Raw genomic sequence first — 12813 nt, 5'->3', positions numbered from 1 at the left:
ACAAATTTGTAATCGTATTTATTTAAAAGATATTCATGACAGTGCTGAATACAAAGCCACCCTGCAAACCTCCATAGAGATAGATAGATAGATAGATAGATAGATAGATAGATAGATAGATAGATAGATAGATAGATAGATAGATAGATAGATACTTTATTAATCCCAAGAGGAAATTCACATACTCCAGCAGCAGCATACTGATACAAAAAACAATATTAAATTAAAGAGTAATCAAAATGCCGATAACAATGCAGGTATACAGACAGACAATAGCTTTGTATAATGTTAACGTTTACCCCCCAGTGGAATTGAAGAGTCACATAGTGTGGGGTCTCCTCAGTGTGTCAGTGGAGCAGGACTGTGACAGCAGTCTGTCGCTGAAACTTCTCCTCTGTCTGGAGATGACACTGTTTAGTGGATGCAGTGGATTTTCCATGATTGACAGGAGTCTGCTCAGCGCCCTTCGCTCTGCCACGGATGTCAAACTGTCCAGCTCCATGCCAACAATAGAGCCTGCCTTCCTCACCAGTTTGTCCAGGCGTGAGGTGTCCCTCTTCTTTATGCTGCCTCCCCAGCACACCACCGCGTAGAAGAGGGCGCTCGCCACAACTGTCTGATAGAACATCTGCAGCATCTTATTGCAGATGTTGAAGGACGCCACCCTTCTAATGAAGTATAGTCGGCTCTGTCCTTTCTTACACAGAGCATCAGTATTGGCAGTCCAGTCTAATTTATCATCCAGCTGTACTCCCAGGTATTTATAGGTCTGTACCCTCTGCACACAGACACCTCTGATGATCATGGGGTCCATGAGGGGTCTGGTCCTCCTAAAATCCACCACCAGCTCCTTGGTTTTGCTGGTGTTCAGGTGTAGGTGGTTTGAGTCGCACCATTTAACAAAGTCCTTGATGAGGTTCCTATACTCCTCCTCCTGCCCACGATAGCAGTGTCGTCAGCGAACTTTTGCACGTGGCAGGACTCCGAGTTGTATTGGAAGTCCGATGGCTGAACAGGACCAGCGAAAGTCCAGTCCCCTATGGCGCTCCTGTGCTGCTGACCACAATGTCAGACCTGCAGTTCCCGAGACGCACATACTGAGGTCTGTCTGTAAGATAGTCCACGATCCATGCCACCAGGTATGAATCTACTCCCATCTCTGTCAGCTTGTCCCTGAGGAGCAGAGGTTGGATGGTGTTGAAGGCGCTAGAGAAGTCCAGAAACATAATTCTTACAGCACCACTGCCTCTGTCCAAGTGGGAGAGGGATCGGTGTAGCATGTAGATGATGGCATCCTCCGCTCCCACCTTCTCCTGGTATGCAAACTGCAGAGGTTCGAGGGCGTGGTGGATCTGTGGCCTCAGGTGGTGAAGCAGCAGCCGCTCCATGGTCTTCATCACATGTGACGTCAGAGCGACAGGCCGGAAGTATAATATGCAGTATGTATATAAATAGATAGATACTTACACAGTAGAATCCCAATTTTCAGAGGTAATGTGAACCGATGCTATCTTAGATAACTGAAAAGTCTTGTAACCAGTAGGGTAGGGGGCGCCATTGAGCCCCAAACCCCAGACACAGTCACGGGTTCCAGTATTGCCCTTTTATTACTGACAGGAACAGTCAGATTACCAAATACACAGGTAAATGCAACTCCTCTCTCCTTTCACTTTTCCAAGAGAATTGTCCTCTGCCTCCTGACGTTGGACTCTTTGGGCCAGGTGGAGCAGTTCCTTTTATCTTAGGCCTGGTAGTACCCCTCATACTAGGAAAAGGTCTGTCAGAAGCACTTCCACATGACATGGAAGTCCCATAAACAAAGGGATTATACAGTCAAGGATCCTGACAGGATTGCACCTCAGAACTCCAATTCCCAGCATGCTCTGTGAGTGTCCTGCAGGGTACTGAGCCCAGAGAGGCTGCCACCTAGTGTATCGGAGGATAAAGGATTCATAAGTTGTTGTCTCCCCTGGTCCTTCCATTGTATTGGCCTCTCATCTAGGTATGGGTTCCTGTTCCATCCCAGCCAGAAAGCTCATCCATCTGTTTTCCTTCATTATGGCATCCCAGCCTGTCGAGTAATCATTTTCCACCCCCCTTGGTGACCCCTGTCCATCCACTGTGGTACTCACAGTTGTATTTTTATGCTATAATTTGAAATACCTTATTAATTCCCAAGTGGAAATGATCTTTTCACATGACCTTTTGTTGCTCAGAGGTCAGGGCCAGCCATTGTATGGCACACCGGTGCAGAGTAGGGTGTGTGTGTAGTGATGGAAAGACAGTCCTGGGTTCAAATAAAGGTATGTTTATTACACAATACTTCCAAACTGAAGCATAAAACACAAGCCCAACTAATCTCTCCTCCAATTCAATTCAGATCTCCTCTCTCCACCGCACTGCCCTCCTCCAATTGAGTGCTGCCTGCCGTCCTCCCAGCTCCCTGGACAAGGGAGTGCGGCCCCTTTTATTAAAGACCCGGGAGCACTTCTGGTGCCAGGGCTGCTGACCATTGGAAGTACTTCCTGGTCACACAGAAGTCCTGTATTACAGGGAGGATATCCCCCTGCAGCGCCCTCTTGTGGCACCCATGGACCCCAGCAGGGCTGTGCTGCCGGACTTCAACTCCTGGCATTCCCAGCTCGTTCCCAAATGGTCGCAGATATGGAAGGCTGCTTCCACCTAGCGCCAGGGGGGAACAAACACCCCTCAGACACAGGCCTTCCCTGTCTTCCTTTATCTCGGCCAGGGAAGATGGAACACATGTGCCCAGTCTGGACTCCTGTCCATTTGTCTTGTGCTTCCCATCTGGTTAAGGGACTATCTTCTTCTCCAGCTGAGATGTCCGTCCCTCTGTTACGGAAGCCTTGTCTGGGTGTGACCTTCCTCCCTCTCTGCAGCTGGGATGCCTTTCTTTCCATTCGGGATAAGGAATCTTCTGCTGGGGTGCCTGCCCATCCCATGTCCCACCCACTATATATGTATTTATAAAATGTGCTGTGCATAATTATTTATTGATGGGTGAACACTTCCTGAAAGACACAGTTGTCCAAAATGGGGTGGGTTTGAGGATACGACTGTGAGTGAATGAAAAGATGGAACTCTGGAGAGAGCAACATACAATTGTCCGTGACTGAAAACTGGTTCTGGCAGATACAGGCATATCGTTTTGAAAGTTTGTCTCTGCGCCTTATTAATTGTCATTGCAAAGGCCAATCTAACAGGAAATTGTCTGCGTGTAAACATAAAAGGCAAATTTGAATCTGATGGGGTCAGGGACATCTGGGGAATAAGGACAGTTTGTGAGGTAGCAGCCGCGATAGTCTTACACTCCAGTACATTGCGGTGAATGCTGGTAACAGTCCGTCTAGTGCCATCACAGAGACTTCTTGCTGGCAGGAGGTTTCTGAGAAGCATGACGACTGAACCAATTTTAATTTTGAGTTTATATGGAGGCATGCCAGTGGGAGTAAGACTGCTAAGAAATTCTTCGGGGAATGAAAGTTGATGTGCGGGATCGTCTGTGACGATGGGGTTGACGCTGGTGAAAGTTACTTCATCAGTAGGGATAAGTTTCAGCACTTGTTCATTAAGGTTTAGCGAGTCTTCGTTGGTGACACTTAATATAGCTTGCGTACTGAGTTGTTCCGGAGTCACAGTTGAGAAGTCGATGTCGCCACATAGTTGTTGAACGGGATCAGAAATGAAAGGAAAACAATGTGAAGGTAATATTGCAGGTGTTCCGTTTTTCCCGTCTTGCGAAATCTTGTTCGCGAGGAAGAGCTGTCATATTTGTCGTCAGTGTAAGTACATGCATGTAACGCCACAGAGGTTGCTTGTTAATGCAACCGGCGACAGTAAGTGCTAGAGTTGGCGGGCAGGGCTCTGTCGTGTGTGCGTATCCCATGGTCGGGCGACTTGGTGGATTATATATAGACAAAGCAGCTGGAACCGAAAAGAACAATGAAAAGTCAATGTGGCACAGAGGTGCATGTGGACTGCAGCAGAGACGAAAGCGACTGAGGCAGAGTTTGGTGAGGTGCTGCGTGCCTCGAGAGCGAGGGTTAGTGTTGGCGGGCGGGGCTCTGTCTTGCGTGCGTCTTGCTTGCCATGGACTTAGTGAATTATATATATATAGATAATGCAAAAAAATAATTTAAATGCACTTAATTCCATACTTGTCTATCAAATTCAACGATTCAATAATGTCATCCTGCTATGTTCGTTCTTTACCTGCATATTGTAACAAACCCAGTCACTCAGTCGTTATCCAACCCACTATATCCTAACATGGGGGTCTGTGGAGCCAATCCCAGCCAGCACAGGGGACACACCCCCACACACGAGGGACAATTTAGGATCACCAATGCACCAAACCTGCATGTCTTTGGACTGTGGGAGGAAACCCAGGCAGACACGGGGAGAACACACAAACTCCACGCAGGGAGGACCCGGGAAGTGAACCCAGACGGGTCTCCTGTCTGCCAGGCAGCAGTGCCACCACTGCGCCACCCTTGTAACAAACTCATGTCACTCTAAATGTTTCATTCCTCCCAGAAATCAGTTCTGTCACTGTCAACAATTAGCCGTGACAAGTAATTATAATGCCACAGGGTACCCAAGGTAGTGTCAAAACCACATTATTCTGCCATCTTCACTTCCTGTCTCTCAGATATGTGAATTTCTGTTGGATATTTCGTAATAAATACAAAGTTACATATGCAGGTACCTAATGAGAAACGCCTCAAATAATTGTCTTCAAAGGGCATCGGGCCACAACAACTGACACAAACGTCTGTTTAGGGGGCAGGTGTCCATACCAGTAGGGTAGTGATGTTTCACCATATGTGGGTGACATTGTGACTTTAAAATGAACACAGGGGCGTATTTGGAAACTCGTCAATGGGAGATTTCACAAAAAGCATTAGGAGGTTTTTCTTTGCTTAGAGAACCGTAGACAAGTAGCGGGGTGGGACTCCGGGGGTCTTCAGAACTCGACTTGATGTTATTTTGGAGGAGTTAAGTGGATACGACTGTCACACCTTGTTGGGTCGAATGGCCTCTCGTCGTCCAGACTGTTGAAATGTTCGGATTGATTTGTCTTTACCTTGCTGTCCAACAGAGCTGAACTGGACAGAACTCTTACAAGTCTTCACTGCTCAGATACTGCAGACAGGCTTTTTTTTTTGGGTGGTCGCCCTGCATGTACTCATGGAGGGCATCTTGTCTGACTTTAAGTCCGGCTCACGGGACCACTGTGGTGTCCCATGCAGCACTTGACACCGTTTGTTGGTGTTACTCGAGGTTTGTATCCAGCATTGAAATGAGTTGCCTGCTTCTCCCGGGGTGCCTTCATAATAAATGGAAGTGAAGCCGTGACTGACCCCCTGTGGCCGCAGGTCGGTGCTCCAGTCAGCGGATGTGATTGTTTAATTAGCTGCTGTCTTTTCATTATCTCACCTTAAGAAGAACACAAGCTATGTGTGTCCTCGTGTCTCAAATCGGTGCACAGACGTCCAGTCGAGAGACCTGCGCTTACATCTCTTAAATTGTGAGGCGCCTGAAGTAAGAGTCCCAATGAGTGATGAATGTGGTCTTCACTTACACACTTACCACGTGTCCTGTCGGTGGCTGACACGGCCTTACTGAACAAGTTCTTTTGAAATCCGTTGAACGCGTTTTCTCTTTCAAACCTTTTAAATTTCAATTGTGATCTGAGCAAATGGAAAAATACGAGTCATGCCAATGAATTACCGTAAGCTGTAAACACTCCTCTTGTCTGTTGCTTTCCTCCCTCTGGCGAGTTTTGCTCCCCTTCTCTTCCCATGTTGTGTGAACCTAGCAGTTTGTTTTAATAACAGACACGAGTGAACGCAGTGCTGGTGTCATCTCCCTGTTGCCTGCAGGTTTGTGCTCCAGCCATTTTCACAAATCATTTGGCCATTCTACCTCTTATTGATGTGACTGTTTAATTTTGTATTCTCTTATCCGATGTTCTGAGAAATGCATGATAACACTTTAGGTGAGGCCCTACCTGTAATCTGTTAGTCACATGCCGTAATGTAACAAGACGTCAACAGAGCACACAAATCGTCAGTGAAGTGGTCGCTTCTCTCTGGGCGTTGTGGAGTACTAAAGTAACTTCACTGGTTCACTTCTTAACATTGTGCTCCTCCATAAAAAGGCTTCAGAATCTTCAATCAATGCTTAAGGAGATCAAATGACTCTCTCGCAGTCGCAATTCATTCTACCAGCGTATCACAAGCTCTTAAGGAGCCGCACTGCACTGAGGTGAAGGCATCAGAGCTGCAAACAGCCGGAGGTCCAATGACATGGAGCCTCCAATGTGTGAATAAACAGTGGCGAAGTTAGCAGGAACGAAACAACGAGAGGAGACCATTAGGTCTCGGTACTCAAATGTGCCACTTGGTGCCACGGCCCACCTGCCTGCCTCAGGTAAAGATGGCGGATCACAGGAATCGTGGGGTAGAGGCGTCCTGTCATCGGATTGGCTGGCCCAGCGCTGACACAGCAGTGGAATGGCCAATAAGGGGAGGCAGCTTGATGGCTGAGGTCTCCAGGACTCTGAACAAATCCAAATCATATTATGGGATGTCATCTACTGCTAAATTGTACTCCGTACTTTTTATTTTTATACTGTATTGAGGATGTGTTCTGTTCTGTGTATTGTATTGACCCCCCTTCTTTTTGACACCCACTACCTGGAAAGGGGTCTCTCTTTGAATTGCCTTTCCTGAGGTTTCTTCCATATTTTTTCCCTATAAGGGAGTTTTTCCTTGTCTTCTTAAAGAGTCAAGGCTGGGGGGCTGTCAAGAGGCAGGGCCTGTTAAAGCCCACTGTGGCACTTCTTGTGTGATTTTGGGCTACACACATGTAAATGGTATTGTATTGTATGGTGTATTAGCCAGTAGTAGCTAACGGGTCCCGATATCTCGAGGGTTCTCGAGGTTTCTACCTCCGCTTCAGGCCTTTGTTCAGAGTCCCACAACTCTTTGTGTAAAGATGTGCTGCCTCTCTTCAGTCCCAAATGCTCTTCTTCTGTGTCCTCGAGTACGCGATGAATGCTGCGGGACCCACTTTATTAATGAGAAGGCCGGGCTGAGGTCCCCACGCTGTCTCCTCTGCCTGTCACTCAGCAGGTTTCATTCTCTGAGTCTGTCACAGTAGGACGTGTCCTCAAGTCCCATGATGCACTGGGCTGCTCTCCTCTGCACATGTCCTGCTGTCTTTCTGCACACAAGGCTGCAGATGTGGTCTCATCATACCGTCTAATCACTAGATTAGGGTGGTGGCTCTGCGGCTAGGGATCTGCACTGGCAATCGGAAGCTTGACGGTTCGAATCCCGTAAAATGCCAATCCTGCTCTGTTGGGCCCTTAACCTGCAATTGCTAAGTGCTTTGAGTAGTGACAAAAGTGCTATATAAATGTAAAGAAATATTAATTATTATTAGATTTCTGTTCAACACTCCTTCCGATGTACCCGAGCCTTTCATTTGCCTCTTTAATCACGTCTGCACATTGCTTAGAAGGTGAAAGTGTTGTGGCAGAGTGAAAGATGCTAGGATTTGCATTGGGTGTGACGAGGACAGACAGGATTAGAAAGGAGGACATTAGAGGGTCAGCTCAGGGTGGACAGTTTGGAGACAGAGAGGCGAGATGGCGTTGGTTTGGAGAGATGCTGAGTATAATGAGAGAAGGGTTCTAAGGATAGAGCAGCCAGGTAAGAGGAGAAGAGGAAGGCCCAAGAGAAGAAGATGATCCGCTGTGGCAACCTCTAACGGTAGAAGAAGAAGATTGGAAAGCCCATCTGGGATTGAATTTTAGAAATGCGTTACAGTTATGTGACGTCTTTTTATTTATGTATGTATTTTAGCAGGGTGCACACCCGCCTGGAGCTGGGACTTTGCCCAAATCTCAGTTCATCCCCTAGACTGGGTGGGGGGTCGTCTCTAATGCACTTGTCCGCTTTTCTGTCCCCAGACCTGCGAGTCTGCCTTTGCCACAAAAGACCGCCTCCGGGCACACATGATCCGGCATGAGGAGAAGGTGCCCTGCCACGTGTGCGGCAAGCTGCTCTCCGCCGCCTACATCACTGACCACATGAGGGTGCACAACCAGTCGCAGAACCACGTCTGTGAGACCTGCAACCGAGGTGAGCCAGTAAAGGCGTGTGTGTGTGTGTGTGCGCACGCGGGTGTGTGTGTGATTGTGTGTGTGTGTGTGCGCGCGCAGGTGTGTGTGTGCGCGTGCGTGTGTCCACACCCGGTGTGTTTTTCTCGTGTCATGCATGTCAGCACCCTGCATTGCACTCTCATACATGCGCTCACCTAGAGCTACGCCCAGCCGTCATGTTGAAGGTCCACAGGTAAAGGGGGCGCCCCACCTCCCCTCATACCTTTTTAAACCCCCCCTGCCCCACTCCTTCCCCAGACAGGCAGACAGGGTGCAGTCAGTAATTCAGCCGACAGACAGACAGACAGACAGAGAGAGATGTTGTTTGAAGGACACTTTGGTTCTAAGTGTGTCTCTAACTTTGTCTGTCTGTCTGTCTAGGCTTCACCACGCTGGCCTACCTTCGTGTGCATGCCCAGAAGCACCATGGGCTGAGCTGGCGCCCTGCGGGGGGTGCAGGCGGGACTCTGGTGTGCCAACTTTGCGGCGTGCACTGCAAGACCGCGTCGCAGCTCAGCGGGCACATGGGAACGCACAACAACAGACAGAACGCAGAGGGCGGGACACCCCAGGGCACCGGGGACGCCAACCTCACTGCAAGCAGCTAACGGGGGTGCAGTGACTCCGATGCAGGCAAGAGTACCCGAGGGGGCTTTAGGGCAACTCAGTGGCAGCCTGTCTTATCTTTTCGGGCTCTGCCCTTTGTACATTCTGCTTCACCCACCTGCTTGTTTGTCTGTCTGTCCTGACTACACGCTGGCACTGCTTACCACGGGCAGCTGTAATCCCCGCTTATCTCCCTGTCTGTCACTGCTAACTTTGCCTCCTAGCATTTTCCAGTCACTCACTGTGCAACCCTTGTCCCCGTGCACTGGGGACTCTGGACTTTCTCGCTTACCCGCCCGTGTGCCAGTGCTGTTCCCTCTCACATCTCCACCCACTGGCCTCTTCTGTCTCTGTCCAGGTTTGCTGTCTTCCATTTCTTTTCCACTTTCACTCACCTGACTGGTTGCTTCTCCTGTCTTTGCTCCTCTGCCCACCCAATCCGATGCTTGTCTGCTTCTCTCAACTTGTCTGTCTTTGCCTTCTTACCCGTCCGCCTTTCCAGCTCGGCTCCGCTCCTCTCCTGTCTTGTCTCTGTCTCTTCTCAGGCACCTCCTAACTCTCGATGCGTTTTCTTCTCTTTTTGTCCTCTCCAATGCAGGTCCAGATAGCACCTGTCCCCACTCAGCCAATCAGATTGATGTGAGTGTGGCCCAGAATGCCACCCTGGAGATGCAGTGCCCGCCCCCAGAGACAACAACTTCGTTGCCACAGGCCTGGTGATTGGGGAAGGCCGAGGCGGTGCCACTGCGGGGGACACGGCGCCGGGTCTCCTCTATTGCAGACTGCCAAGAGGGCACCCTGGCCAAAGAGATGCGGGGCACTTTGATTTGCCTGAATGCCAAGTGGTCAAACACAGGACTTAATTAAGCATCACACCAACCCCTTGCAGGACAGCCGGCAGGGGCCTCAGAAGGATGTGTGGCACTTGTTGGACTCTGGTGCTGAACCCCACCACTCCCCCTCGCCCCTCACCCCTCACCCGGTCCTCTTGGCACGTTTTGTAAAGACCTGCTCCACCATGTAAACGGCATGCTGTATTACTTATGTATTTTTTCCCCCTTTTTTTTAATTTTCTCTCTCCAAGCTTGAATGTTTCATTTCTCTTGTTTTTGGGTGGAGCCTCCCCATGAGTGGCGTGGGCAGCGGATTGCCAGTGCATATGACTGACCACTGTGGCCTCGTACTGTCACCCTCACAGAGGTCACTTTCAGCCATACCCTTTAATGGTTCGTGTTTATGATCGTTCAGACGGTGATGAAAGTGAATTGTGTGGGGTGGGGGGGTTGGATGGAGCCTACTGTGTCGATCCTTGCCAAGGGAAAAGGGGGTGGAGAAGTGTTGGCCGGCCCACGTTTGACGAGCAATGCCCACTGCCGACCTGTTGGCCTATCAGGCTGGCCGGGAGCACCGACAAAAAAAAGAAATGTGGACTGAGCACTGACCCTCCCCAACCTCAGGCCTCAGACGCCCTGAAAACTTTCTAAAAAGAGAAATGTGTACATTCCTGTAAAGTCCACTTGCTCTGTTTCGTTCTCCTTGTGTCCGAATGTTCTCCTGTACATAGTAGAATTAAAGGATGCTGTCTTCAGACTCTGCCGAGTGTCTCTGCCTGTCCACTGCCAGTTCTACATAACTCTGCCGCTCAAAAGCTCCGCCCTGGAGCTCCAAGTAGGCGGAGTCGACTCCAGTGGGGACCAATAAACTCTCACTGCCGGCCTGCAGAGCTCCGCCTGGTTACGCTACAGTTGAGATTAGTTTGTGTGACTCGAGTGATGACAGCGTGGAGCTGCACATCTCATGGTGGCTCCATAATGACGTCTGCCGAGTAGGACAACTCCACCTACTTGGCACCCTGGGGTACAGAGATACCAGGCTCGCTTCGTCTGCCCGGCAGTGTCTCTGTGAGCCTTTAGGTGAGGTCGTGGAGCTGCACATTTATAATAAACTGTGCCCCGTGTCATCAGCTCTGCCCATCCCTTACACATTCCTTTATGTCCAAGGCTGGGTCCCTTTTGTTGTTTGGGATGTTCTCTATCTCGGCTTCAGACAGACGGGCTCCACAGAATCATTCAATGAAAGAGTTGTGGACTGTGATGCATTGATCTGATTCACGTTTTAGGGGGGCACCGCCTGACTGAGATGGGTGGGGGTTGCAGGCGTCTACTTCTCAAACAACATTCCATGGAGGTCCACTGGAGTTTAGGGTATGTTGCTGACATGTTATGTACCTGTAATGGACTGACGTGACAACAGTTCAGATATAATTGGTTACATTACTTTGTGGAGTTCCAAGTGGAGCGCAGGCAGGTGAAGTGACTTGCTGAGGGTCTCATGGTGTCAGCGGTGGGATTTGAACCCACAACCTCTGGGTTTGAAGTCCAAAACCTTCACCAACACAACGTACTCTGCTGAGGTAAAGATGCTTTGTAGGTGTCAAATGTACATTTTGACTCTTTAGAATACCCAGCAGTCTTGTTTTTGAATAGTCAAGATGCAGTGCTGTGAAAAAGTATTTGCCCCTTTCTGATTTCCTCTGTTTTTCTTTATTCACAAATTGTTTCTGATCTTCAAACAAATTTAGTACAAAAGAAAACACAATACTCAGCATATAAATGATTGAAGGAGGGAAGCAAGTTCACCAACATCTACAGTGCTGTGAAAAAGTATTTGCCCCTTCCTGAGTTCCTCTGGTTTTGCTCATTCGTAACACTTAACTGTTTCTAATCTCCAAACAAATGTAGTACAATACAAAAGACAGCCCGAGTAAACACAAAACACACACTTTTTACATCTTCATTTGATTTATTGAAGGAGAACATTCACCAACACCTCTGTCAGCCATGTGAAAACGTAACTGGCTCCTTGGTTACTCAATCAGCCCATGAATCAAATGTGAATGAGACTTGGCCTCACCCAAGCGTGTTCGCTGCCTGCCCCATTGAGCCTCAACGTCAGTCGAACCTGTCAGGGAGCGTGAAGTTGGCTTAAAGGACTCAACAGCAAGCTGCACACCAGGCCTTGATCAAAAGAAACTCCAGAAGTTACGGAAATAAACCAGTCGGGAAAGGATGACCTCTAAAACCCTGGGACTCCATTGAACCACCGGAAGGATGGAGAAAACTTGGAGCAGTGGTAGGAATGCAGAAGGACTGCAAGAGTGCATAGAAAACTCATTGGGGAAGTCAGAGAAGAAGATCTAAGGAAGTGCAGGCCTCTCCCAGCTCAGTTCACGGCAGCGTTCGCCATTGGACTCCATCATTAGAAGGGCGCTGGACAAAAATGGAATCCATGGGAGAGCCGCGAGGCGAACAGCACAGCTAAACAAGATGGACATTCAAAAGCAGAACTTTTGTGGAAGATAAGGGTCACATTGGACCCATCTGGCCTAAAGCTGACACACAGCTCTCCACAATGAGAACATCATGTGCACATGGTAGTGTGGTGGCGTGGGGACAGTGGCGTAGCTGGGGGGGGGGGGCAAGGGGGGACATCTGTCCCCGGGTGCAGCATCCAGGGGGTGCCATCTTAACATTTTCTTTCCCCATTACATTTTGACAAACAGGAGGGGGCGCTGAAACCCTAGCTACGCCTCTGCGTGGGGATGCTTTGCTACTTCAGGGCCATCACTGAGAGAAGTCCCGAAAGGAGAATGTCGAGTCGTCAGTCTGAGATCTGAAGCTCAGGCGCAGTTGGGTTAAGCAGCTGGACAACGATCTGAAGCACAAGAACAAGTTCACCTCTGAATGGTTGACAAATAAAAACACAATGAAGGTTTTGTAGTCCAAGTGCTGACCTGAACCCCATTCACATGTTATTATGGGACCTTAAAGGGGCAGTTTATAGTCAAAAACCCTCCAACGTGGCTGAATTAAAATAATTCTGTAGAGAAGACTAGGCCAAAGTTTCTCTGCTGTTGCCAGAAGCGTCTGATTGCAGTTGATGCTGCTAAGGGTGGCAGAACCAAAGATTAGGTCTGGGGGGCAGTTACTTTTTCACATGGGTGATAGAGGTGT

The 12813-nt window shown here is 49.0% G+C and overlaps 1 protein-coding gene across 2 annotated transcripts in view; it reads left to right on the top strand.

The window, feature by feature from the left end:
* The window catches only part of LOC114661653 (myc-associated zinc finger protein-like), a 29300-nt gene extending 18905 nt beyond the window's left edge, over positions 1-10395 (top strand). Inside the window, exons 6-8 of one of the 2 annotated variants that reach the window (XM_028814808.2) lie at positions 8003-8174; positions 8576-8827; positions 9399-10395. In XM_028814808.2, coding sequence (XP_028670641.1) covers positions 8003-8174; positions 8576-8802 — 399 coding nt within the window. In that variant the 3' untranslated portion in view covers positions 8803-8827; positions 9399-10395. The remainder of the gene's footprint in view (positions 1-8002; positions 8175-8575; positions 8828-9398) is intronic. The other variant, XM_028814809.2, reaches the window with a different exon arrangement.
* Positions 10396-12813: the final 2418 nt, after the last annotated feature.

This window comes from Erpetoichthys calabaricus, chromosome 12, assembly GCF_900747795.2.
Source record: "Erpetoichthys calabaricus chromosome 12, fErpCal1.3, whole genome shotgun sequence".
NCBI classification, from domain to species: Eukaryota; Metazoa; Chordata; class Cladistia; order Polypteriformes; family Polypteridae; genus Erpetoichthys; species Erpetoichthys calabaricus.
This window is presented reverse-complemented; position numbering and strand designations above follow the sequence as displayed.